This window comes from Syngnathus leptorhynchus, chromosome 10 (genome assembly GCF_054491065.1).
Source record: "Syngnathus leptorhynchus isolate UIUO chromosome 10, UIUO_Slep, whole genome shotgun sequence".
Taxonomy (NCBI): domain Eukaryota; kingdom Metazoa; phylum Chordata; class Actinopteri; order Syngnathiformes; family Syngnathidae; genus Syngnathus; species Syngnathus leptorhynchus.
The window spans coordinates 4166803-4194430 of record NC_141204.1 but is presented as its reverse complement, the minus strand read 5'-3'; the positions used below and the strand labels follow the sequence as shown (position 1 = coordinate 4194430).

Sequence of the window (27628 nt, the reverse complement as noted above, 5' to 3'; positions counted from 1 at the left end):
AAACGCATTTTGAAAATTTGTGTTAAGACTTATTTTTGTTTTTAGTAAGCTTTGAAATCACAGTTGCAACTTCCAGTTTCGAGTTCTTTTATATAGGTAATCAGTCTGTTTCCGACGGGGCGGCAGTCCCGTTAGTGAACACAGGAGGGCGCCAAAGATCCAAACTACTGTATTTATTTTATTGCAATAATGTTGAAGGGTGCTGCATCAAAGCAATTTTTAATCTGTTTGATATTTATGTACCGTACTGTTACACGAATAGTCAAAAACTCAACTCTTATTATATTTGTGGTTGTTGAGTCCGATGCATCCACCCGATTTACAGATCCACTCCACTAATTGGCACCTGAATCTAACGCATAATCTGATGATGAAGTGCTGCCTCCATAAATGAAAATACAATCCATGATCTTACTGTTTTATGTACTTGTGTGCCTTTCATCAGGGAAAAAAGCTTGCAATACGCTGACATGATCTCCCTGTGGTATTATGTCATTAGTCCACATGAGTCTCGATCAATAAGGAAAGAGATTTATTTGTCAAAACATTGATTTTCCCCATTGCAGCACCAGCAGAGTGGGAGACCGATAATGAGACCTTCAATATCCAGGTAAAGGCCTTTTCATTCAATCATGTCTTTCCTACATATGTACATTGTGTTGATGATGCAAAGCCTTTACGTCATCATGTTGCCGAAACAAAAGTGCTCTTGTTGGTGGACAAACGTCAGTGGTCACCTCACCAGCATGCGATGGATCCATTCATTTGGAGTCACTTCATTAGGTACACCTAATAGCCATTACCTTGGTTTGATAACGGAATTTCTCCAGTGGGCTGCAACCCTGATCTCAGGTCAGCAGTTATGTTTCAAAGTAATCAATCACTTGTTGATTATGTGTCTCCTCAACCTTGTGTATTGATCTGGAATAATGCTGAGCCATCACAAACGCCGTAGTGTGTGCATCCTAATCTCTCAATGACAACAAATGTGACTTTTATTTACCTCACATTTCAGATGTAGTGTATAATTTTGCCATTTCCATCCTGTATTTGGAAACCACACTTTCCCTCACGTTTGATACACCTGCATACACCCGCACAAACCGACAACCTATGATCCACGCCCTATTTTTTCTCTCGGAGGTTACGCGCAAGGAAGCAAGAGAGGGATGGAGAGAGAGAGAGAAGGGGCGGTGCTTCGACCTCAGCTGCTGCTCTTCAGTCTCATTATTGACCAGGGAATGAATGGAGAGCCACGTACTTTTTTGAGGACCGAAGGACTGCTGTTTGGAATCTTTAAAAAAAAAAAGGCTGGATTATACACACTTTTTTTTTTTTTAATTACATATCTATTTTAAAATTTGCGACGTTGTATTTTATCTTTCATCCCAGGATCTACCCGCCTTTCTTGAAAGCTGTTGGTTTGGAAATGGCTTCGGGAGAACAGCTGGGTCGTGTCGAGACATTTGTGGAATAACCTTTATTTTTCTCAACACCCTCTTCCTATCCAACTTCCGCCGAAATGCGCCTCTTTTTAAACCAGTCAACCACATGAGTGGAGTCTAAACCAACTACACTTCACATTCACCTCCATCCCTTCTTCATTTCCATTCCATATACTGCAATCAACGAGCTGGTGGAAAAAATATGGAAAGTGAGGTTTTTAGCCCCCTGCTGGAGCACTTCATGTTGTCACCGCTGGTCTGCTGGGTAAGTCACCAAACACATTCATGTGCTGAAATTGATTATTTATTTGAGGTGTGGTGATTATCCCTCTCTTCTTCCTCCTCCCCTCTCTCAGGTGAAGACAGTGGGGAAGCCCACAGTGACAGATGGCAGCAAATTGTCAGAATATGTCCATTTGGTGGATGGAGTTTACCTCAATGAGGTTATGCTGGAGATGTGAGTACCCCCCCAAATGCAATGCGACATCTCCAAGAGTCAGGGTGGGAGGGTTAAAAAAAACGCTTCCGGGTAGGGGGTGCATGTGATTAAAAAGTATCACACGCGTTGGAGAGAATTTATTTTGGCTATGAACTGAGTCTCTGTTTGGGCTTTTGGGGGAGGGTAAAAGGGGGGGGGGTGCGCCAGCTCTGTTAGTGTGTTGAAGGTGGTGCGTGGCTCAGCTTGATCATGTTTGTAAACATGAAGCATTCAACTAGCTATGAACAGACTTTGTTCCTGGTAAGAAGTTATAAAAAGATTTATTGAAGGGCCAGAACATTTACAAAGACCTTGTGGTGTACCTAATCAAGTGTCCAGCAAGCATACAATGCGCAAGTCGCCCTATCTAGCCTTACCTCGCCCTCGAGGCACACATCAACCAATTCTTGAAGAAAAGCTTCTCGAAGCTGTCTGCTGGGAGCGAATGTAGGCTACGCACAATGGGAACTCGTATGTGGGACACAGACGGGTCACATGGGTTCATTTATTCCATGTTTGGTAATATGGTGGACTCGATATGATCATGTCTGTCTGACAGATGAGAAGATTTTGCTCCACTGTTTGTGACATTGTCTAGAAAAGTATAACAAAAAAAAAAAGAAAAGGAGACATTTTGGAAAGAGTCACTCAGAATTCCATTCAAATGAATTTTCTTTGCCTGTGCGATCTGTCAGGATGTCAAAATGTTACTCACAGCTTTGATTACTGGTTTCCTGCCTCCGCTTGGCTTCTTCATCCATTTGCTTCCTCTGCCGACTGCTGCTTTGCAAATTGGCCGGTTTGAACGTCAACGCATTCACATTAAGATGTTTGGAGGTGGGGGGGGGAGCGTACTGGGCATGAATGTTCCGAGCTTGGCAGCTGTATCCAGCCTGACAGGAAGTGGCCAGTCACAGCTAGCTTTGTGTGTTTGTGTGTGTGTACTGTTTTTTTTTTTTTTTTCCCCCAATGATTCTATCTCAGCATGGGACACACACACACTGTGTGTGTATCTGCGTGCATGTAGACATTTGTTTTTGCAGTCAGGCAGCTGTCGGTGGTTGTCCATCCACACGCACAAAAAACACAAGGCCCACTGTGACGGTCAGATTGTAGCGTTTATATGCCGGGGTCTTTGTCCGCTCTCTCGCTTTAATAGCGTGACAACACCAGCTTGTTTAATTGTCTAAATTGGAAAGCGTTACAAGAGATCTTTGTTTTGCTGGTGCAAGAGCTAAAAAGAAAATAAAAAATATATTGTAATTTTTGTGGTATTTATTGCTACTCTCATCTGAAGTTTATGGTCAACCAAAAACAAAGAGAATCGTGCCGTCCAGAAGACAGCGGCGGGACGTCGGGATTATCTAACGGTTTACTCCCGACGCCCAGATGGTAACCCTGGCAACCCCCCCCCCCCCACCTCTGTCCTCTCATGACTGTCATTACCCAGCCAATTAGATGACCTCCTCACTACTGTCAAACCAATTAGCTCGGCCACGCCGTGAGGCGGAGCCAATTAAAAATGTTGACATATGACAGAATGAAGAGAATCTTGTTGAGATCCCAATTCTCATTGGGGTTGCTTTTATTCGGTGCATTCCTGTCGTGCTGTATCCCAGATTGACCCAATTGTAAATCAATCAATCTGGAAAAAACGATTCTTGCAGATGTGTAGCGATACACACAATGTAGCTCTTTAACATAACTGAGGCATGACTCTAAAATCAACAGAGGCTATGTTGCGCTAAAGCTAACGGCATACGCGAACAGTGCCGTTTTCATTCCCAGCGTGCTTCACACTCTGCTTATTTTTACTTCCTCTTAGCACTTATTCGTTCTTTCCCACTTTTTTCTCATCCTTCCTTCGCGCCTCATCTCCTCTGCCCTTCCCCGCTGTCTTTCTACTCTTGTTTTCTTTTGAGCTTCTGTTTGGCGAGCTCGGGCTGACATAGTTGAAATTCCAGCTGCAGGGATGCAGAAGTGCTGCTGCTGCTGCTGAGATGTTGGAAGTTGGCACGCCCCGCCACACTCCTCCTCACTGGCAAAACCACACAGCTCTTGGAAATCTTTAAAGAAGTGCAGGCTCTGATTTAAATCCGACATTCCTGCCAGTCGTCTTTGTGTCTGGCGTTAAGCAATGACGTGTTTATGTGAACCTTAAAAAAGTGCCACAACCAAGGACATGCTAAACCTCAAAGAAATGGTAAAACTTCACACGCTGATTAAGCCAATTGAGGTTTACTGTCAAACTAAACCTAAAACAAAAAAGGGCTGCTAGCTTGATGCTAACACACAATGCAAAATGCTGCAGCTCAAGTGCCGCATTCATGCAGACTCGACACTTTCCTCCATCTGTTCCACGCGAGAGATGAGAGCCACTCTGCCAGGAGCTGCGTTTAAAACGCATTACGTTCGGAAATGAAGTACAAACCAGACTCAATTAGGGCCCTCGGTTTCTTTTATGATAAAGAAATAACCGTCCAGGAGACGCTATTTGCTCCGTCGGGAAGATGATGAGGGCAATTGTTGATTGAATTTGTCTTCAACTTTGGAATGTAAAGAATGGGTTGCCTGTGGATGCGGTGGCATGGAAATGAAACAAACTCGAGGGGGGGAGGCCAATAAAAGGAAGAAAGTCAAGGAAATTCTTAACATAGCGAGGTCACATGGTCTGTTCATGTGGCGCTACTGTCACCATAGAAGAGCAACTTTCTCTACACCAAAGTACTTCACCTGTATTTACTTTCTAAAAAAAAAAAAAAGCTTAGTCATTTTGTTTTGAATATCATATCACGTTTCAAAATGTTTTTCTTTTTTTAAAGAATGCTAAAAAAAATTGTTGGGCTTTTCCAACATCCTCTGATTAAGAATAGACCGGTTTTCGTTAGCCTTAGCATTGATGCTAACAAGCACATGCTCATCCCTTTGATTCCTGTTAGTGGTTTTAGCTCCCATGCTAGTTGTGTGTCTATGTAATCACAGCCACACACACGCTCCGGCTATGTTTGGACAGACTCTCGCCCAACACGTGGCCAAACGAAGCCTGTCCTTTCCCTTTTTTTGTGCGTGTGTGCGTGGCCGCCCATGCTGATGTTAATGCAGGCTGTCATATATAGGTTAACACCACTCGGCAAAGCACGCAGCCAATCAGAGAACAACGAAAACCCCAATGGCTGCTGAATTCGGGCTCGGCGGCCATCCGCACATAAGCGATGGTTAGGATTATCGACTGTCTGTGTGTCTGTCTGTCTTGAGCCGTCCCTCCTTTAATCTATTTGTCTGCCCAAAGCCTTAAGTTTGATGTATCAGCAGGAACAGCAAGGGGGTGAATATCTTGGATTTTTTCCACCCACCTCCTAAAGAATTAAATCCTTATTTTGTCGCCCGGCGTTCCCCAGGGGGTTCCCGTTCGTGCAGCATCAGCACTTGGATGGCATTTTGTTATCCCGGGCTGCCAAAGAGAGCCAACCATTTTTTGTTTTTTTCTTTTGAAACAAATTCCAGGTGTCTCATACATTAGATCAAACATGATAACAATTCCAGACAAGCGAACAAAACGAAATACTTCCTCCACATTTGCCATATAACAGATGTTTTTTGTATTTCGCCAAATTTTGCATTCATTTTTGCTTTTCACATGACCCTTATGTGTTATGGAATGTGGAAGCCCCCCCCCCCCCCACACACACACACAAGCTCCTCGCTCTGACAGGATTACAGCCTCTACTTTTTTAATTAAGGGGTTAAAAAGACCCCCTACTATGTACTCTTAAAGGACCCACATGTTTGTGTGTGTGTGAGAGGCAGGTCATGTGATTGCTAATTCAACCCATTAAAAAGAGCCCCGTGTCTCTGATTAGCATTAATAGTGTTGGGCATGGGGGAGGGCGGGGGCCGGATCAAAAGACTAATTAACGCATCGGCCAAGTTGAGACAACATGCTCCGTTTGGAGTTGGAAATTCAAATTTGTTAGCAGCTCGCTGCTAATTGCTAAATGCAAGACCTCATTTACGAAACGTAAAAAGCTTCAACTAACAATTGTTGGTGAAAAGCGACTTCAGTCTATACGGGGTGACCTAAATATGAGGGTCAAGTGTGGGGGGGGGGAAGACAACCGCCTGTGAATGTATGCATGGGTGCGCGTTGCATCTGTGCTTTCCGTCGTGTGCATTGCGCAACATAACAGAAGGCCGCTTTTACAACAAACTGTGATTCTAATAAATAAAACAACAAAAACTTGGTTTTTAGGAAACACTTTGATCTTGGTGAAGGCCTTTTGTTCTCGAGTTAATTCGGGCCGATACGCAAATGTCAAGCAATGTGGATCCTTGCGTAAATGTGCGGAATGTTTCTCCGGGGGAACTGAAGCGTGTTGACACCCGCGATAACGTCGCTCGTCACGCACGCTACCTCGGGCGACACGCGTTTAAATCAAGTCGCGGCCGGCTAGCTACACGATGTATATGGACAGGAGGAAGTACTTGAAAGGTAATAGACACCACTTTGTGTCGGTGCACGGATTGTTTTCAACAAGCGCGTAAAAAGAGCTGTCGAAAATCACAACTCACGCTGAGTCACTCGAGAAGCAGACGGGCTAATGGGTTAGCCACTTAACAGCTAGCCAACGGTACAGTCTCATCGGCTGACACCCACGTCACTCACCAGGCCAGCCACCACCTTTGAAAGCCTTCTCTACGGGTCATTCTGACCCGCAACATAAGATGGTTGAAGAAAAATTGTTTGTTTACATTTGCATCCAATGACTCGACTGAATGAGTCGAAAAGCGTGTTCTAAAACTCTTCCGAATGTATCATGATTTCAACATGGAATCTGAACATTCATGAGAACTGTTATTGCATGACATCATCTGATATATCTTCCCACCAGAAATCCCAAGGCCACAGTGCAGAGGACCAACAAGAAGGTGAACAATGACCCCACGCTGCGCATCCAGAACCTATCCATTCTCATCAGGCAGATCAAAGCCTACTATCAGGTAGAAATGAGATTCTTTGTGTTTTAGCTGCCCGAGAAAACAAATCACGGGTTGGATCAGCCTCTCGTGAAGGTCAAGATTAACTTCGAATTTAGTCTATCTGGTGGTGAACGGAAAAGCTATTGATCATTGTTTTTGTTTTTTTTTCTTCGCTCGAGAGAAGCTCAAGTGAGGCTCAAAGATTGTTTCTTTTAACACCTCTGCTTGGTTAATCTCATTGAGTGCACGTCGAGAGACAATGCAAGCAAACGATGAGCCCCGCTCTGTCTGCGCCGCTTGCTTTAATCCTCTCTGCTCGTCTCACGGACGGACGGACGGACGGCTGGCTTTTAACCATGCCGCCGCTTATGTGCGTCTGCAAGCTCAGCTTCTCAGGGACCACCGACAGGTCCTGCCACGCCCCAAAACGGCACTTTAGGGATTTAATTGCTGCTTTTATACTGGCACTGCCTTGCATGTGAAATTGGCTTCATGCAAAATGCAAAGCTCTGCTTGCTAGCTTGCTCATGCTGTGGGTCAAATTGACCCGTGAACATGCAGATTCCATTCAGAATGAACTGTAGCTTCCTACCTAGTTTTTCAGTCTCTGCTTCTGCGGATGACTAAGCCAAAGTTGCGCTTTTCCTGTGGCGATTTTTGGTCCCTTACCGGTTTTTCCCATTTCCCGAGCCGCCTGGCTGCGGACGGGACCCCTTCTGCTGTCCAAGCTAATGGTCTTAACAGGTTTGCAGTTGAGCCCGCTCGTGTCTGCGGCCGACTTCTTGATCTTGTTTTTCAATTTACATGTCGGTTTTTGATGGCCAGCGCCCCCGTCGTTAAAGCAAACGTCCAGTAATGCACACGTGGGCAAAAATGACTTCTCTTCAAGGCTTTATTGAATTAAACTCTGGTGTCGGGGGGAGAAAATCTAATTTATTAACCGCTGTGGAAGCACCCAAGGCGGACACTTGTAGACCTTGCTACCCTTCCCCCATTTCCTGCATGCCTCTGCTTCTACCCCTTCGTCCCATAAAACACAACATTAACACGCGGGGCTAACGTTAGCTTGCGCATTATTTCAAAGTTTTCAGGTTCTGTTTTGGCACATTGCGTAGGAGGCCTTCAACATCTAGACGGGGGCTCCTTCACGCTTTGATTGAAGAGTATGGTGAACAGATCATATTCCACCAGATGTGGTCCTATAGAAAGCGTGTTTGAGCTGTGTTTCTTTTTAGCGGGCCAAGTAGAAACTGGGCCACATTTTAATTTAGCGGCCTCGGTTTTGACTTTCTCCGGGGGCGTACGATTATGCGGCTCTGGCCAGCTGAGCTACATTCTTGCCTGCTTTTTTTTTTTGGTTCCTCTTATTTCTTCTCATCAGTCCTAGCAACGTTCCATCTTGCTCTGTCGCTAGTTATTGCTTTGGATCTCGGTGGAGCGCATTTGTCACGGCGACCTGATTTGCATGACCACTCGAATGATAAGCTACGGGAACCTTTTAATTCCCGAAACGAAGTATGAGGAACTACAAGTTCCAGGGTACACGATGAGCATTATGATTCCGTAGCTGTTGCTTCTCTCTGAATCACAACATTCATCCTTGTTAATTTCCCTCAGGTATGCAAAGTGACTTAAGCGCTAGCTGACGCACGCAATAACAAAATCTGCCGTTGCTCACAAAGATGCTCTGTTCATGTTTGAAAGCAAAAAAAAAAAAAAAAGCTTGACTAAATCGAAGCCTTCTTATTGCTGCTTTTAGTCGCCAGTAGTTCTTTTTATATGAACTCGGTCACAACGTTTATACATATTCCAATCAAACCCGGAATTCCCCCCACGCCGACTCGCTCCTTTCGGCGAGTCACGAGTAAATCGGTTTATTAGGGCATGTGCTCGCTCGCCGTGGGGCAAATGCGCGTGTTGTCATGCACGCTCACATGCTCCTCACCACTCTTGTCGTCGATGATGCGGCAAGCGGGGCGGCCCTTAATGGTAATAATGATAAGGGGTGTGAAGGGAGGACGTCATAAAAAAAAAAAAAAAAAAGCTCTTCACAACCATTTGCATGCAATCAATTAAAAAGTACATTTTTTGTTCCGTGCCAATCTCGGGTTCTTTGTTGCGCGTCCAATTGCGACACTGCTTTTTGTGCAGCGATTGTTAGATCAGGTGTCAAGTGGCTTTTCCGTGGAAGTGTGTGTTTGGACAAAAAGAGGAAGTGCCTTTCTTCCCTTTTGTTGGTGGTGATGATGGAGTTTGCAGAGAGAAGTACCCCAGAGAGATGTGTGTGTGTGTTTGCACATGTACTGTACTGCACTGTACGTATTAGGGCATGCAGAGCTTGTACGAGTCTTCTCACCCCCCGTTTCTATGGCAACGGAGCTCGGCGGGGCTGCAGAATGGGTGTGATTCATGCTTTTTAAGGGTTCAGGCACACACACACACACGAGAAGCGTCACAATTGGCCCCCCTGTTAAAGCTATACGCCGTTAGCGGAAGTGGGCGGAAAGGTGGGGGGGGGGTAGTAAAGCAGACAGGGGGTCCCTGTGAGACGGAAACAGTGGAGAACCTGTCCACTGGCTCGCATTTAACAGCACAAAAAACACTTTTTTTTTTTTAGGGGTTCTCGATCTGACACATCAAAATTTTGTCTCCTAACAATAGAGCATCAAGAGGTTCTCTCGGACGAGATGACCGCCTGTCAATATGTTTGATTAGCTCGCGACGTTATTTATGATTAGCCATCAAGACAACCCATAACTCAAGCCAGCCAGTCTTGGCTATTGTGTTGTGATTACGTCCCCCATGACCCAACACGCCTCTCCATCAATGTGTCTAAACGTCTCCGCGGGATGGAAGATGAGCTACTACAGCCGAGCGACTGCGATTCCTTGCCGGAATCAATAATGTGAAAATATAGTCGGGGGGGGAGGAAACGTAGAAGGAGGGAGGGGGGGGGTCGCGCTTTGAGTGGGCAGTGATGGAATCAAGACTTCATCCTCCCCCTCTTTCTTCTCGCCTCTGTTTGTCTTTACGGTTGCCTCCCCTCTCTCACTTCATAGTCATCATGGAGTGAGTTCCATTTTGTAGTGATGAACACATTGACATGAAGTGACATCATGTGAGATAATTAACCTCAGTTCCGAAAGTATTTTTTATTTGACGAGTCAATACGATAAAAGACTGTAGGGGGATGAGGATGGATGGTGTTCACACACACGTGCTCGCCTTCTTGATATTAGCAGCGCATCGCCGTGACAACCTTGCGTCTCTCGTTCTTCCTCCCCGCAGTGTCCATGTTTTATGCATGAGAGCCGCTAAAGCCGCACCGCCGGGATAATCTGAGAGCAATATTAGGCAGCTGTGTTTTAGCTGTCGTATTAGCTCGCTGCTAATCCTCAAAGCGTTTTATTCCGTCATCCCTTTCCTTCACGTTGCAAGGGGAAAGGTGCCGCGTCGACAGATGTAGCGGACATTTTGTCAATAATCATCAATCGATAAGTGGATGTGTTGAGGATTCCGTCTGACCTAATTCTGTGACGTTAAGTCTTGTGACATCTTAAACAGAAAGCCTCTGATGAAAAGAATCAAAGTTTGAACTAAACTGTCGCATCAGTGACACTTTTTTTCCCCCACTCTGGTCATGAATATCGATTCATGCCAATATTGCCAAGATGCTCAAAAGAGTCCATGTCCTCCGTTCTCATGGCAGATTGTCATCGTCCATCTGTCGCTTGAATGTAAGTGGAGCACAGAGTTCCACTTCTCTTATGCAATCAGCTGGTTTTTTTGTTGTTGTTATTTTTTTTCCATTTATTTCTGTCCCAGTGTCAAATCCTAAAGCCAGGAAATGTTTTAAACACTCACAAAATCCAACGTGATCGTATGTGTTGGAAAATGTCGCCGCTGCATTTCAGGAACATTCATCATACTAAATCGCAATCTTGATCATGGAACAAACTCAACTCATTACATGAAATATTCAAATTAGCTGACCACCTGATAAATTACAGAACATCCGTGCATCCTTATTTTTTGCGGATGTCCGCCATGTTTGTTTGTGAGTCAATCTGGCAGGAAGTCCCCCCCCCCCCCCCAACTTCCTGTTTGAATTATTTTGACCCGAGTTTAACCCGCCTTCAAATGACTTGAATGGACAAAAGTGTTTGCTTTGGAAGGATGTGGCGGTAAACCGGACAATGTAGTAATTGTCTGTCGCGTGAGTCTCCTTTGAGTTGACTTGATTGACTTGATTTTTATTTTTATTTTCATCCATAACAGGAGACACTCCAGCAGCTGGTGATGATGCCCCTACCCAATGTGTTGGTCCTGGGCCGGAACCCTCTCACCGGTAAGCCTTCCACATATAACACCGCTTCATTTTAGATCAAGCCGCAACGGTTGGGGTGGGGCTTAGAATTTTCGAGACTCCGAGTTCACTTGGCGGTCACGAGCAATTTTTACGCGGCTTCTCTTTCATCGCATCGCTACAATGCAACCATAAACCGGCTTTCATTTTTTCCCCGGCGCTTTGATGTTTCAAATGAGTTGTCCTTGAGACCCTGAGATGTCGTCACGTCCCCCCCCCCCCCAGTAATTCGAATATATATAAATATATATACATAAATATGTACATGCCATCTATAGGCTGTACAAACGCATCCAATTCTTCACTCGGCCCCGCCTTTATCTCACTTTCACCGCCGCCTTTACCATCACATCATCTCTTTCATGGCCTTTCCGCACTCACGGCTTTAATTTAAACGCGCACTCGCCAAGGGTAAATAAAAGAACAATAAGAGGCTGCCGCGGGCGCCTGTGCCGAAGGATAACTGGCTTATTGTCGGAATAACGAGAACCGCTGTCATGAATGAGGTTGCAGGCTCTTCTATTGATAGGTTCTTGCATTTAAATGGCTGATTTAAAATAGAAATAAAAAAGTATTAAGAAAGTAGCCTGAGCTCGAACTATCGTCATGTCATCGTTGAGACAGATTTTAAAATAACAAGATAGTTACGGATGGAGGCTTGGACCTAGTAGACCAAAGCAGACTGGAAAATTCAAGACAAATATTGCATTTTTTTCATCTTCAGTCAGTCAACAAATCTGGCCCGGCGAATGCTCACTGCAAGTCGTTGGAACATGTGGCTTTTATTATGTTCTCGTTGGTTGGTTGGTTGGTTTGGGGGAGGGGTTCCTCCCCAACAGTGGGAACTTACTGTGCGACCCGGAGGCTCCCGACGAAGCCTCATTTTGATGGCCGTGCTCACGTGTAAATGTCAACAGGCATGCACACTGCCTCCTCTGTGTGGTCCTAAAAGTCATCTGGCTCATGTTTTTGCTGACCGTCAATGTTGTTTTTGTTTTGTCCGGACCCCCAAACTGATCCCTGGTATGAAGGGAGAGCTCTGTGGAGTGAAACACATGTCATGTTTGTTTTTCAAATGACTCATTAAATATAAAAAAAAAAAGGACATTGTGAATGACAAACGCACCTGTCAACTGTTGTTCACCGACAGCTGACAGAAGCTTGAACCAAAGTCTGCCTGGATACTTACATGCAGTTGAATAATAAAGGGGACGTGATTTTAAAAAAAAAAGACTCGTCACAAATTGGCTAATCTGCTTAATAATGTCGATAAATTTTTATTATCTTTCTGGGTACTCTAACTAGCTGATCCTTTACGACAATGAGGCTCATTAAATGATTCCCGGCAAAAAAAAGCAACATCTGACTGCGTGTTTTTTTATTTTTATTTAAATCACAAATCTGCAAGTCATGCATTCCAGAGTGAGTGTATTGATCCCGCAGTTGAGGCGATTATGGCGATGACTCACCCACATGTCATCTACGCTATGAAAGACAGTGAGTCAGTGTCCTTCATGATTGAGCAGGGAGAGGAAGCGAGAGATGATTCAAAAGAAGGGATGATGGATAAATGGAGAACTTCTCCTCTGTCCTTTTCCCCATCTCGGTTTGTCACTTCCTTTGTCTCGCTGCCTTTCATCTCTCCCTCCCGCAGCGTCTCCTTGCTGTCTTGCTCCCTACCCATTATTTGTCCTCGCAGGCTGCTTATCCTCGCTGCCGAACTAAATCCGCTCCCCCGTCTGGAAGCGACAGCGCTAATAGAAGTTCCCGCTAAGCCGTGCAGCGGCAAAAAAAAAAAAAAAATTGACCTTTGTCAGACATTAACTCATCGAGGTTCTCCAAAAGTCCCGCTGTGAGCGTCAATTATCTGCTTAACACTCATGGGACACTTGAAAAACCAAATAATATTCAATACGCCTCTTGAACTTTTTTTTTTTTTTTAAAATGCTGTTTGAATTTTTTTATGTCTATACGGACCTGATGAGTTTGTGACCTTTTTTCACAAAGTGAGCACTATGTTGTCTCTTTTGTTCCCGTCTTCTATCTCGTGTTCAAAAGGGGTAAAGTCAGAGGTCGACGACCTTCTTGTTCGTCTGATCGCCCGTGTTGCACGCCCTCATAAATCACAATGTCACGACTCGACACCCAAAACAGCAGTGCAGCCATCGTGTCTTATGCTTACTCATTGCCGACACGCGGCACATTCAGCTTCACAACACCTGGTTGAAATCCACAAGATGAGTCGAGGCCTGTACGGCTCGCTGACAGATGTTTGCAAGTTCACTCAATCTTCTTCAAGGAAGGATTTAAAAATAATTCTGTGTTCTTTAGAGCGAGGTCTGGAGGAGATGAAGAAACTACTATTGCTGCTTCTAGGCTGCGCTGTTCAGGTAAGCAGCGCCTCGATTTGGAAATACAAATGTGTCTGTTCCTGTTTTTGATATTGGCAGTCTTAGATTTTTTTCCAATTATTTTTTTTATATTAAAAATAATTTCAGAATACACGTGGCCAAGCAATCTTTTTTTTTTTCCTCTCCGCAGTGTGAGAAAAAGGAAGATTACATCGAACGCATCCAGACTCTGGATTTCCACACCAAAGCTGCCATCGCATCCCACATCCAAGAGGTGAGCGTCCCTCACACGAGTACCTTCCCGCCATCTTCTCACTGACATTAGAGTGTGCTTTTTAAAGGTGACACACAACCAGGAGAACGTAGTGGACCTACAGTGGCTGGAAAGTGAAGAGGTGCCCGTCGAGGACCTGGCCAGCTTGTCCCGGAATCTGGCCTTTCATCTCAAACACGTGGTGGACGACAGGGACGCTCAGCTGGAGGTGAGGAGATATGAGGAGGTTTTGTTGGGATCGGGACTTGTGTGGAAAGTTTTTTTTATTACCACAAGCAAGTGACCTCAGGGAAGAAAAGGCTGCAACTGTTAACTGTCTCATGGATGAACGATTAGCGTGTGTTTTTCTTAGCATTCGCGCATCAGTTGAATTTCCAGCCATAGGGGGCAGATGCCTACGACTGATACAAACACTGCGTGTGTGTGTGTTTGTGTGTGTGTAATTGCCTCCAGATTAGCAGTGTGCTATCCAGAAGTTCTCAATTAAAAGTCCATTTCCTGTCACTGCCTGGGGATCAACAGATTGTTTGTGTGGGGGCGGCCATTTTGTTTTAGAAATGCCCCTTTTTTTTTTCCTAGTAAACCTATTTAATCGTCATATCGGTTTCCAACACGAAACCAATGCTTGTTTCGAGGAATTTGTGCCAACTCAAACTCTTCTCGACTGTGGTCCAGACTATTGTGGAGCTGACCCAAGAGAGGGACTGTATTCAGCTGTCCCCGCTGGGTGGCGGTCCAGCCCAGTCACCCAACGGCTCCCCGAGCATGAGGAGGACGGAAAGCCGGCAGCACCTCTCCGTGGAGCTGGCTGATGCCAAGGCCAAGATTAGACGTCTGCGCCAGGAATTGTAAGTGGCCATTTTGCTTCTGTAGCCGATATTTTTCGACTTCCTGTTTCACACTTCATGGACTGTACCATAATAACTCAAATGGCTGACTGATTGTGAATTGACTGACTTGTTAGTTAATGATTCAGTCCTTCCTGATTCATGGATTGTAGAATTGATGACTGTACCATTCCTAAGAGTGACTCTGAACGCTAGCTTGGCTGAACCATTACTGTCCAAGTGACACAAATCAACAACTGTATGACTCCTTGATGGATGATTTAGCTTTTACTACATTTGATTTTGCTATTAAGATTAGATGATGCCATTTTGAAGGACTGTACCATTCGTGGTGATTTAAATGGCCAACTAAACAAATAACCAGCCCGCAAGCTAGCTAAAAATGAGCTACTTCCTGATTCACATGAACATTAATAATACAAGATTGCAATGTTCATATATAGCGCAGAGCTCAGTGGGGACCACTACTGTATATAGCTAACCGGACATCCAAATAAGCGAAGCCACTCAGAAAGTATATATATGGCCTTTCGATGAATTATAGAGCGTCTGTTCGCAGTGTTCGCTTTCATTTCAGCAAAGAAGCATTTCAGTGTTGCCCATACATTTTGAAGTTTGTTCTTTTCTAAATCGAGGGGCTGGCATAGAATATTTAGTACTTTTAATGAGATTGCTTTGTTCCAACATGAAGCGTTAAATGCTAAAATGGATGACAACAAGTCTCCTCCAGGGAAATCGGACTTGTTTGTTGCGGCGCTACATCACTGTAGGCGCCACCTCTTGGAAGAGGAACGGGGGAATAAAAGCCAGGCTCATCGGTTGTTGTTGTTTCTTGGTTGCTATGGTATTGTCCCAAACTAACATGCAAAACGAGGCAACGCCATACATTTCAAACACAACAAGTGAAGTATGGAATAAATAAAGCATAGCAATGGGGACTTTTCAAATATAGCAACAGGGCATGAAACTGTTTGCTTAGATGCAAAGTACATTAACGGCCCAACCAGCTCTATGCAAAACATGAGCCCGCAGCTGTTCTCCAAGGCAGAATCTGACAGGTTTTTGTGATTTGGTTGAGAGTTGGGGGGGGGCGGGGGATAAGTGTTCAAATGAAAACAGAAATACATAAAGAAGGATGCCATTGCCTTATTGAGATATCATGAAGCTGCAGACACATTTGCATGTCGTTTGTTGTTTATCTTGGAGTTGTAACTGTCATTTTCTGTCGAGTTTGACGCTCGGCAGACGGAGCTTGTTGGAAGTTGTAGGAGTCAAATTCAGGTCAGGACGACTGGGGAGTAAACATATGCGCTACTGTCTGTCTTGGAAAGTTTTATTATGTACGCTGTAATGGTTGTCATGGTGTATATTCCCCACAGTTCAATTAATTAAAGATGTCTAGTTGTAGTAAAAAACATTCATTTTTGCATTTTTTTTTCAGGGAAGAGAAGAGCGAGCAGCTTCTGGACACGCGGCAGGAGCTGGAGAACATGGAAGTAGAGCTCAAGAGGATCCAACAGGAGGTGAGTCCAACATAACATGATCGTACACCTCCTACTACTCGTGTGTGTGTGTCTTACTACGTGGCTCTTAATTGGCTCTAGCTCGTTAGCGGTGGCTATAATTAGCACTGTAGCTTGGAGCAGCAGCCTGGTGCAGCATTTGGTAATGAGTGGCAGCTAATTGAGCACAAACACTGTTGGCCATCTAAGTAAAGTGAAGGCCTCCCTCAAATAAATACAACCTGTAAATAGTCAGTTGGAGCTCTGTTGCTCACCAAAACAGCAGCACCTAAAGAGTCATGTAAACAGTATTGCTGATTAATTCAAATGTAAAGCATTTCCATCCATGTGTCTAATTTGTCTTTCAACACGTCAAGAGCTACCAACTTCTGTCAGACGCGCGCTCGGCCCGGGCGTACCGCGACGAGCTGGACGCCCTCCGGGAGAAAGCCGTCCGGGTGGACAAGCTGGAGAGCGAAGTGTGCCGCTACAAGGAGAGACTCCACGACATCGAGTTCTACAAGGCGAGAGTGGAGGTAAGGTAGATGAAAGCGACACTGAAAAAAAGTCGTTCCAAATTCCAATTTTTTTTTTCCTGTCTGTCGTAGGAGTTGAAGGAGGACAATCAGGTCTTGCTGGAAACCAAAACCATGCTGGAGGAGCAGCTGGATGCCAGCAGGAGCCGATCTGACAAACTGCACCTCCTGGAGAAAGAGAATCTGCAGTTGAAATCCAAAATCCACGATCTGGACATGGTAAGACATTCGGAAGGAAAATTGGTGTTGGTTTTTTTTATGCCCCTCTGAAATCAAACCCTTTCCATCAGGAACGAGATTTAGATCGCAAGCGAATGGAGGAGCTATTGGAGGAAAACCTGGTGCTGGAAATGGCCCAGAAACAAAGCATGGACGAGTCGTTACACCTAGGCTGGGAGCTGGAGCAACTATCCAAAACTCCAGAGCTGACTGAGGGTAAGAAGAAGAAGAAGAAGAAGAAGCAGGCGCCACAAACATCCTGACATCCGTCCATTGGCTGGAGTCTTGTAATTAATATTCAGCAGCTCCTGGAAGATAATCTGCTCTTTGGAGTTATTAAAGCTGTTAAGAGGTTTAACTAGCCAGGGATCTGGATAACGACTTGTTTGCTGAAATAGCATTTCAAAGTGTTTAACACCTGGAGCCTACTATGGAAAATTAATTTAGAATTGATTACCGGTACATAAAAAAGCTGTGTTTTAATTTACATCTTGTCGACAAAGCCGCATTTAATCTTCCGCTCGTTGCCGCCTCAGTCCCTCAGAAGTCCCTCGGCGAAGAAGTCAACGAGCTGACCTCCAGTCGTCTGCTCAAGCTGGAGAAGGACAACCAGACGCTTCTGAAGACGGTGGAGGAGCTCCGAGGAGGCGCTGGGTCGGACTCTGTGGCCAAGCTGGGCAAAGTCAGCCAGGAGAACCAGAAACTCATGCAGAAAGTGAGCAGAATTATTTTTATTCCTTGTGGAGGGGCACAACAGGGCTCTGTTTTGGAACCAATGCTTTTTAAAGTGTTTTAGCTCATTTCTGATGCTATTACATCCTCCCCCTCGACGGTTTGTCTTCGACTTTTTCCCACACCAACACAAGTACCAGAAAGAAAAGTATTTGCAGAGGGGAAGAAAAGGAGCATGAAAGCCAAGTTGTAAATCCTACCAGCCTGACTTTGCCTTTTCTTTTCCTGCTCAATGACATCTTAAACAGCCCTTGGCCGGAGATACGCCTCTTGTAAGCCTGCTAAGTGGCACCTTTACAATTCTCTTGTTCTTCCCATACAAAAGCGGCCGTTTTATAACCGCGAGCGCTGATGTCATGGCAGAAATGCTTAAAAAATCTAATACAAACATTTATATGTAAAGGAATTTACAAATCTAAAATTATTTTTTGTCGTTTTTTTTGGCAAACAAAAAAACAAATTACAATTGACAGAATACAATTTTTAAATGATTAATTTGTTTGCAGCTGGAGCATCTGGAAAGCGAACTAGCGACCGAGAAAGAATCTCTCCGGTGCGCCGAATCTCTGAGCACGGACCTGATGAAGGAGAAGGCCTTACTGGAAAAGACACTGGAAACGTTGCGGGAAAACTCAGAGAGACAGGTACCAGATTACAATCGCGATCAGCACGACGATTGAAACCGGACCTGAATCTCAGTCTAACTTGAGCTGTGTTGTCTCGGCAGTTTAAAGGTCTAGAGCAGGAGAACAAGCACCTAAGCCAGACGGTGTCGTCCCTGCGCCAGCGCAGCCAGGTCAGCGCCGAAGCTCGCGTCAAAGACGTGGAGAAGGAGAACCGCATCCTCCACGAGTCCATCTGCGAGACCACGGGCAAGCTCAACAAGATGGAATTTGAGCGCAAACAGCTGAGTGAGCAAACGTCCTCCGCCAGCGTTTTCTCGTGTGTCTGTTTTCTTTTCCTCGGTAGGATCAAAACGGCGGCTGTTTGTCTGCAGGGAAAGAAGTGGAGACCTTGAAAGAGAAAGGGGAGAGAGCGGAGGAGTTGGAGATTCTGATGCAGAAGCTGGAGCGGGACAATGAGAGTCTTCAGAAGAAAGTGGCCAGTCTGGGAATTACCTGCGAGAAGGTTTGTTCTTGTGGAGTTTACCAAGGGTGGGCACATTTGTTGTTTTTTTGGTTTTTTTTTTCCTAATTTTTCTAAACTGGACACGTAATTCAATATATAATATAATAAATAATAAATTCAGGTGTCAGCATTGGAGAAGGAGAACACCGACCTGGAGGCGGAGAGCCGACGCCTCAAGAAGAAGCTGGACGGTCTGAAGAACATGGCCTTCCAACTGGAGGCGCTGGAGAAGGAGAACTCGCAGCTGGAGCAGGAGAACCTGGAGGTGCGCCGCTCGGCCGAGAGCTTCCGCTCGGCCGGGGCCAAGGCCGTTCAGCTGGAGGCCGAGAACAGGGAACTGGAGAGCGAGAGGAGCCAGCTGAAGCGGAGCCTGGAGCTCCTCAAGGCCACTTCCAAGAAGACGGAGAGATTAGAGGTGAGACTTTAACCTTAAACAGTTCCTTACTTTCCATTTTTTTGTTTATGGTTTACTTTGAGCACTTCCATCTTTCTAGGTGAGCTACCAGGGTCTGGATACAGAAAACCAGCGCTTGCAGAAGGCATTGGAGAACAGCAGCAAGAAGATCCAGCAGCTGGAAGCTGAGCTGCAGGAGGTGGAATCTGAGAACCAAACCCTCCAACGCAACCTGGAGGAGCTCAAGATCTCCAGCAAGCGCCTGGAGCAGCTGGAGCAAGAGGTGAGTGGAGAAATGAAGATCAAACAGGAGGTCGATGTTTGACCTGTCGGCCGTCATGGTTCCAGAACAAGACGCTAGAGCAGGAGAGCTCCCAACTGGAAAAGGACAAGAAGTTCCTGGAGAAGGAGAACAAGCGACTGAGGCAGCAGGCCGAGATACGCGACTCCAAGCTGGACGACAGCAACCAGCGGATTTCCTCCCTCGAGAAGGAGAACCGCACCATGGGCAAGGAGATGATCTTTTTCCGGGACTCGTGCACACGGGTCAAAGACCTAGAGAAGGAGAACAAGGAACTGGTCAAACAAGGCACCATTGATAAGAGGACCCTCATCACGCTCAGAGAGGTTTGTGGGGAGAAGATGAAGCAGTGGCCAGTGTGTAGAACTCAACAAATGGTCCCCGTGTTTGTGATTAGGAGTTGGTAAGCGAGAAGCTGCGCACTCAGCAGATCAACAACGACCTGGAGAAACTGACGCATGAGCTAGAAAAGATCGGACTGAACAAGGAGAGGCTGCTGCTCGACGAGGACTCCGACGACAGGTCCGATGACGCTTTTAGCTACTTGGTATTTTTTTTTTTCTTGGGAAGTAAATTCAGTGTCTTTTTTTTTTTTTTTCAGGTTTAAGCTCCTCGAAAGCAAACTGGAGTCAACGCTGAAGTCCTCGTTGGAGATCAAGGAGGAGAAGATCGCCGCCCTGGAGGCCAGGCTGCAGGAGTCATCCAACCTGAACCAGCAGCTTCGCCAGGAACTCAAAACAGTAAGGTTCTGCGTCGACGTGTAAAAAAAGACTACAAGTTGTTTGTTTTTTTTGTTTCAACTCGTGTGTTTTGCTCACAGGTGAAAAAGAACTACGAGGCCCTGCGTCAAAGGGAGGAGGAGGAGAGGATGGTGCAGAGCTCGCCCCCTAGAGGTGTGGCGGACACCCAGGCTGTCAGCAAATGGGAAAAGGAGAGCCACGAGGCCACCAGGGAGCTTCTCAAGGTCAAGGACAGGCTCATCGAGGTTGAGAGGAATGTGAGTCAGACAATTGTGCTCGTTATTTCACATCATCTGCGCTCTTAAGTTAATGTTTTATTTTTTTTGTATTAATTCTCCTCATAGAACGCCACGCTGCAAGCAGAGAAGGCAGCGCTGAGGAGCCAGCTCAAGCAACTGGAGACGCAGAGTTCCAACCTGCAGGCTCAGATCGTGGCCGTGCAGAGACAGACCGCCTCTCTGCAGGAGAATAACACCACGCTGCAGACTCAAAACGCCAAGCTGCAGGTGATAAATACAAACAATAGTCAGCTTTGGTTCCATTTCAAATGTCTTCGTGGCTCATTGTCTGTTTGTATCCAGGACACAAAACAGGTTTCTCATTTTAAATCTGCCATTCCAAGGTGTATTATAAACTGTCCTGTATGATCCAAATTCCATTGTAGACGGATCAGTTAGAAGAGGGATTGCCAAACGGTGGTCCGCGGCCCCCTAGTGGTCCGTGGTGGTATTGCAGGTGGTCCTCGAAATTGGAAATGGAAAATAATTGTAACACTTTTTAAAAACGAAATTGATTCATTATTTAGACTTGATTTATTTTCTAGCTAATTTTGTCAATCGTTTACCTAACCAAATGATGTTAAATGCAGCCGAGATTCCCAAAACACCAACTGGCAGGTGAGCTTCCCTCCAAGTGATTTAAATGCTTTTAAAAGCAATATGTCAGCTCGGGAAGCTTTCACGTTTGGTTAAGAGCCAAAAGGGCCGTCCGGCCGATTTAAAAGCATTTCCCCCCCACATTAGTCGGTCTGAAGCTGCCCGTCTTTGGCTGTGTCCCAACCCTGCCAGTCTGTTTACCCCCCCACTATGGATTTAGACCTGAACTCCTTGTTTGGCAGTTTTTCAAAGCCAGCTTATGGGACATGGGATTGACACTGATGGGAAGCGGCGTTGCGCAGTTTGTTGTTTTTTTAATTCTCCGGGTGTGTCTGACATAGAATATTCTTGCCTCTCCCTCCAGGTGGAGAACTCTACGCTGGGCTCGCAGAGCGCCGCCCTCATGGCGCAGAACGCTCAGCTGCAGGGCCAGCAAAGCAGCGTAGAAGGCGAGCGCGAGGGGGCGCTGCGGGAGAAGGAGGAACTCCGGTCCACGTACGAGCTGCTCCTGCGCGACCACGAGAAACTGGCGGCGCTCCACGAGAGGCAGGCGTCCGAGTACGAGGCGCTCATCGGCAAACACGGCGGCCTGAAGAGCTCGCATAAAAGTCTGGAGCAACAGCATCGGGACCTGGAGGACAAGTGAGGAAATCAGGATTTTATTTTTGAGGAGGACTGGAGGATGAGAGTGATTTTATTTTTAGGTACAAGCAGCTCCTGCAGAGGAAAGGAGATCTGGAGGAGCTGGAGAAGAATTTGAAGGAGCAACAAGACAAAATGTCTTTAGAGAACCAGGACCATCGAGCTACTGCCGACCAGTGCAAACTCCTCAAAGAGGAAAACGACAGGTCAGGATCAGGGTGAGCTTTTGTTCTGTGAGTTGTTGAACTCACTTTTTTTTTTCTTCTTCCCCCCCAACAGACTGAACACTACCTACCGCCAACTACAGAAGGACAATGAGAACCTCCAGCTGGACCACAAGAACATCAAGAGTCAGCTAAACGGCGCCAAGTTGGAGCAGACTAGGCTGGAGGCCGAGTTCTCCAAGCTGAAGGAGCAGTACCAGCAGCTGGACATCACCTCCACCAAACTCACCAACCAGTGCGAGGTGAGGACCAAGTCTGAAGAGCTCGCCAAATGTCCGTGAGATGATCATCAGGTTTTGCTGCTTCTATTCTCAGCTGCTGAGTCAGCTGAAGGGCAACCTGGAGGAGGAGAACCGACACCTGCTGGACCAGATCCAGACGCTGATGCTGCAGAACCGCACGCTGCTAGAGCAGACCATGGAGAGCAAAGACCTGTTCCACGTGGAGCAGAGACAATACATGTAAGCTCATCTTTTAGTTTTTCTTTCAACTGAAAAACACTGACAAATTAAAAATGTTTGGTTGTTTTATGTTTTAGCGACAAGTTGAATGAACTGAGGAGACAGAAGGAGAAGCTGGAGGAGAAGATTATGGACCAGTACAAGTTCTATGATCCTTCACCTCCACGCAGGTGAGCAAGGAAATAATATTGAAATAATAAATTTATTGCACCACAATTTAAATTCTGCCGCAGACGTCCAAGTAAAAAAAAAAAAAAGTAATTAATTTAATTTAATTGGAATTAATGTACTTCAGTTTACTCACTTGGATAATATTTGTATTTTAATAGATTTTTTTTAAGATTAATTGTAATGATTATTTTCTAACCTTTACAGTATTTTAATTTTTTTGTTTAATTTTAATTCAATGAACTTTATTTTTAACAGCAATTAATTCTTTTGAAGTAAGTTTTTAAAATCATGCCTAAAGGTGATTTCATCCTAATTTAATTATTGTGATAAGTCTTATTCCTCCATATCATTAACGAATGGTTTGTAATGGAAATCATTCTGAAGCCCCTTCAGTATCTGCTGATGTTTTCCCTTCCCAGGCGCGGCAACTGGATCACGCTTAAGATGAAAAAGCTCATCAAGCCCAAAAGCCGTGAGAGGATGCGCTCCCTCACGCTGACGCCGTCCCGCTCAGAGTGCGGCGACGGCTTCCTGTCCTTCCCCGCCGCCGACAGCCAGGACAGCTCTTCGGTCGGCTCGGGTTCCAACTCGCTGGACGACACGCTCACGCACAGCAGGAGCAGCAGTGAGTGGCACACGCGCCGCACATTGAGATTCCGAGATCGTTCCCAATTTTACCTTTGCGCTTGGCTCCTCCCTCTCTAACCCCGTTGAATTTCATATCTGTCTGTGCGGAAGGGAGGCGAGGCCAACGGTGCCTTGCCCAAGGGCAGGGCTCCACCAACGGTATGCTGCGAACGGATGGGGTGGGCGGCGGTGGCCAGCCGCCACTCACCTCTCTCAGGGCATGTTTGCGTGAGTTCCATCGTGTGTGTGTGTGTGTGTGTGTGTGTGTGTCGGTCGCACGCTTTACGGCTGAGCTGCGCCCGGGCCATGAGGTTGACTCAACCAACACACTTCAAGTATTTCGTGTCCATTTTTCAATTAGCTGTCAGTCAACCGGCTGATGTGTGCAGTTCATCTGTAAAGAGGAATCGAATCATCACGACGTTGGCCTCCATTATTATTAAATGGTGCAAAGCATAACATCAATAAAATAGAAATAAATCCATATAAATAAATAAATATCCGATAAATAACTAAACAAATAAATAAACTGTCAATAAAAAATATATAATGAAAAATATATAATGAAAATAAGAATAAGAACTTCTAGCTTTCCAAATTTCTTGAAAAAGTTTGCGTCAAAGAGCGAGAGGATGTTGAGGATGAGGTTAAGCCGACAGCATTGCACCCTTTAATGGATCGCCATCATCTGTTTGTGTCACGTCGCCGTGGCGACGCATCGGACCGTGTTGGGATTGTGATGTTCGATTAGGAATGAGCTAGCGTGAAAGTTTCCAAGTGTGTTTGACACTTGGCCTTTTGTACGACGTGTTGTTGTTATAGTCAGAAGTGTCCTTGGGTGTTGTCGTTAGCTTGTTGTAAGTGAGCAAAATTAGCACATTTTGCTAGTTGAAAATGTGCTTTGTGTGTGTTTGGGGGGGGAAATGTGCATGAAGATTGTTTCCATGAGTTTGGAGTGGAGCTAGATGAGTGTCTCTTCACACCATGACCTTAATGTTCAACTTGCATGGAGACCGCAGAGCTCCGCCAAGGCTTTTTACACCAGAGTATGGATTACAATTTTTTTTTTTTTCTTGTTTTCTGAAAAGTTTGACTCGCTACGTACCTTGGTGGAGATCATAATTCAACAGTAGTTTTGGGAAATAATGACTTTGAGATGTTTTATCATCACGAGTATGCAGGGCCTCAGTTTTCTCCTTGCTGCCTCCTTTGTCACAATAACACCCCCCCTCCCTTTTTTTTTTTACCCTCCCTCTGTCACCCCACTGCCACCCTGTCTGTCTGTCCGTCTGTCTGTATGTGGCCTCACTGTGGCAGCTTTAAAAAGGTTGCCTTTCATGAGGAACAGATCCAAGGACAAAGACAAGGCCAAGGCCATCTACCGGCGCTCCATGTGTAAGACCGCCGCGCTTAGCCGCCATTCTTCCTCCCTCCCGCCCGCCGCCAGCCTGGACCCTCACTGATGTCGTGTGTGTGTGTGTGCTTTGATTCGTCCACGCCGCTAACATCAGTGACGCGTCCTTCATCTGTGACCCTTCATCCATTTTAGTCACGTGTTTATGTAGCAGAGAAGATGTAGTAAGGAGGGACTAACCTCACCGTAGAGTTTTATTTTTTTTAAGGCTCTTTTGAGTGTCACCTGTTACTTTTTGTGTTGCTAGAGCTGCTTTGTGCTTCCTTTGCAGTGAAAGTGTGTGTGTGTGCGCGAGTTAGCAGGGGTGTGTGTGTCTGTGAAGCGCGAGTGGCCGTGCGATTCGCCGCCGTCGGGCGACTTTTTCTTTGGAATCCATTTGAAATGTTCATCTGAGTGCAGCTCTCTGCCTGCTTGCCTTCACGCTGACTTCAAGTGCGAGAAAGACGGGCGTCTTTCTCGCACTTTGCGCTCGCCTCGCACAACTTTCCGGTGCAGCAGTGAGATCCAAAACGAGAGATGCTTTGCCAATGAAGGATATTTGATTCATCTTTTGTATTCGATCTCGTCTGATTATGTCGCTGTACCTAATGTTGTGTCCAGGAAGCGCTGCTAACAGTTTCTTAAACTGCATGTGCCATCGCTTGGTTGTGCCTTGTTTTGAATCAGGAGCATATTATGGTCTTTTTTTTTTTTTTTTTTTCTCCAACACTCCAAAATGAAAGTTATATCATTTGAGATCAGACCATAATGCAATTCCGTCTACGTGCAGCTATGAACGACCTTCTCCAGACCATGACGGTAGCCGCCAGTCCGGGCGCCAACTGGGCGGGCAGCACGGAGAATCTGGACGGCGGCGAGGCCGGCGACGCGGGCGCCAGGCGGCGTGCCGGCGGCGGCCAGCGTATGAAAGAACTGGCCTTCTCCACCAACGCCATCGACTGCGCCGCCCTCACGCTGCCCTCCTCCTCCTCCCACAGGCGGGCCACCTACAAGCTTCACGTCAAAGGTTTACAACCACGTGAATGACAGGGGCCATATTTGTTATGCAATATGAATGCTAACGTTCATTTTCATCAACAGACAACGCTTCTTGCGAGGATGTCGGCGGCTCCTCGGATGATCCAAAGAGTCAAGGTAAGCTCGCTTGGGAATAAGAATGCTCTCGAAACCGTGTCACCAGTTTCTCCCTCCCGTCCTTCCCCGATAATCTTTAGACCCCCCCCCCCCCTCGCCTGCCTCTTTGATTAAGCCTGACAGCGGCCATTTTAATAGTGAGCAAAACGAAGCTTCGTCCTAAGCGGGATTGAGTTTATTGCATTCTGCAAGACGCTATTGAGGGCGCATGTTCATCAAGTGAGATGGAGATGTTTTATCACTATTTACTTGCCTTCTTAAGATTCCCCTAACACTCCCACTGGGCCTCCTTAATCATGTAAAGGTCTTGGGTGCATTAGTGCTCAGCATGGATGCTGCTTCGCTGATGACTTCCCAGAACGCGCTATTAAAACTCTACTCAAACCGGCCATTACTCCGCCATGAATTTTTATTACGAGACTTATAACTGAATGCAAAGTCACTAATGTGAAAAATATTCTTTGCTGGCACTCAGACCATTAATCTATATTAATAAAATCATCGTAGCTCTTGTGACTTCAAATAACGACAGTTCAATGTCGTGATCTACGATAATGATGTCATAATCCATGATGATGTCATAGTCAATTAGAAAAATGTAACCATTTCTAGCCAACGTTTAGGTTGTCGCAAATACAGTAATATATACTTTCTGGCTCGGCCTCCTTTTCCTCGCCGTGGGTTGTGTCTTTGTTCCTCCAGCGGCCACGTTGGCAGCCGGCCACACTTCCTGTCCGTCGGCCTGGCACGCGCCATCTGCTTCCCCAGCGGGGGGAGTGGCTGCGTTTTGCGCTCTCAAGCCTTGGCGTTACTTCCTCTGTGTGTTACTACATGTCTTCCCTCTTTGTCCTTTCACCCTCCTACCAGCCTCCAGACCCCCCAGTCTCCATAGCAACAGGACCATCAGTAGTAATAGTAACAATAACTCCCAGCTCACCTCTCCCCTAGAGGGAAAAGGTACGCTCCTCCCTCTACCCCTCCTCCTCCTACTCAATTATCTGTTTAATAAATCACAACACATTTAAAGATCTCACCACGCAATTGAGCCCCCTAATGTCTTAATCTTTGAAAATATTATAACCTATAGTAACAATGTTGTAATCTGTAAAAACGTCATCTGTTTACTTTTGTCATCATGTGGCAATTTTATTACCCATAAATTGCCACAATGTATAATGTCAAGCTATAATCAATATCATAATTCAAATAAAACATGTCATAAAACATAATGTGTTACATCCTCCCCCAGGCACGCTAAACGGTAGCGCCAGTCGTCCTCACAGCGAGAGCAGCGGCGAGTTCAGCTTGAGTTTGGAGCAGGAGGCTTGGTCCAGCAGCGGCAGCAGCCCCGTCCAGCAACCACTGTCGTCCCGTTCGTCCCATCAGAGCCCCGGGCCCACGCGGCACTCCCTCGAACCGGCCCCCGCCGCCACACCCGGGCATATAAGGAAAACTGCGTCTCCAGGCAGCGAAGTGCTTTCTCTGCAGCAGTTCCTGGATGAGGGAATCGACCCTGCCGAGGTGATTTTTTTTATTTATTTTTTTCCAAAATTGTCTTCTGAGTGCTCCTGAATGATTCATCCGGGCTGCTTATGTTTTAAATGCATTTATATTAAATATCATTGGCAAAAAGAGTAATTTATCAGTCTTTGACCGTTCTTCTCAGTATGATACATGGGCTCCCCCTAGTGGTATGCCAAAAACTACACTGCCTCATAGGGTGTTTGAGACTTTTCTGTGCATCCCATAATGATAGACACGTACGGCTAATTTCCTGTCATTTTTTTCG

General features: G+C 45.8%; 1 protein-coding gene across 3 annotated transcripts in view; it reads left to right on the top strand.

The window, feature by feature from the left end:
* The first annotated feature begins 1187 nt into the window (after positions 1–1187).
* The window catches only part of ccdc88ab (coiled-coil and HOOK domain protein 88ab), a 29970-nt gene continuing 3529 nt past the window's right edge, over positions 1188–27628 (top strand). The window contains exons 1-34 of one of the 3 annotated variants that reach the window (XM_085921868.1): positions 1188–1710; positions 1802–1902; positions 6813–6921; positions 11179–11248; positions 13598–13656; positions 13808–13891; positions 13959–14099; positions 14567–14739; positions 16181–16262; positions 16619–16777; positions 16850–16996; positions 17068–17212; positions 17533–17711; positions 18235–18372; positions 18456–18639; positions 18726–18856; positions 18978–19271; positions 19351–19533; positions 19599–19877; positions 19949–20073; positions 20153–20291; positions 20372–20548; positions 20636–20797; positions 21531–21808; positions 21871–22014; positions 22088–22274; positions 22348–22493; positions 22571–22663; positions 23084–23289; positions 24609–24686; positions 25475–25711; positions 25786–25839; positions 26707–26796; positions 27089–27360. In XM_085921868.1, the coding sequence (XP_085777994.1) occupies positions 1648–1710; positions 1802–1902; positions 6813–6921; positions 11179–11248; positions 13598–13656; positions 13808–13891; positions 13959–14099; positions 14567–14739; positions 16181–16262; positions 16619–16777; positions 16850–16996; positions 17068–17212; positions 17533–17711; positions 18235–18372; positions 18456–18639; positions 18726–18856; positions 18978–19271; positions 19351–19533; positions 19599–19877; positions 19949–20073; positions 20153–20291; positions 20372–20548; positions 20636–20797; positions 21531–21808; positions 21871–22014; positions 22088–22274; positions 22348–22493; positions 22571–22663; positions 23084–23289; positions 24609–24686; positions 25475–25711; positions 25786–25839; positions 26707–26796; positions 27089–27360 (5109 nt within the window). In that variant the 5' untranslated portion in view covers positions 1188–1647. The remainder of the gene's footprint in view (positions 1711–1801; positions 1903–6812; positions 6922–11178; positions 11249–13597; positions 13657–13807; positions 13892–13958; positions 14100–14566; positions 14740–16180; positions 16263–16618; positions 16778–16849; positions 16997–17067; positions 17213–17532; positions 17712–18234; positions 18373–18455; positions 18640–18725; positions 18857–18977; positions 19272–19350; positions 19534–19598; positions 19878–19948; positions 20074–20152; positions 20292–20371; positions 20549–20635; positions 20798–21530; positions 21809–21870; positions 22015–22087; positions 22275–22347; positions 22494–22570; positions 22664–23083; positions 23290–24608; positions 24687–25474; positions 25712–25785; positions 25840–26706; positions 26797–27088; positions 27361–27628) is intronic. The other 2 variants (XM_085921870.1, XM_085921869.1) reach the window with 2 other exon arrangements.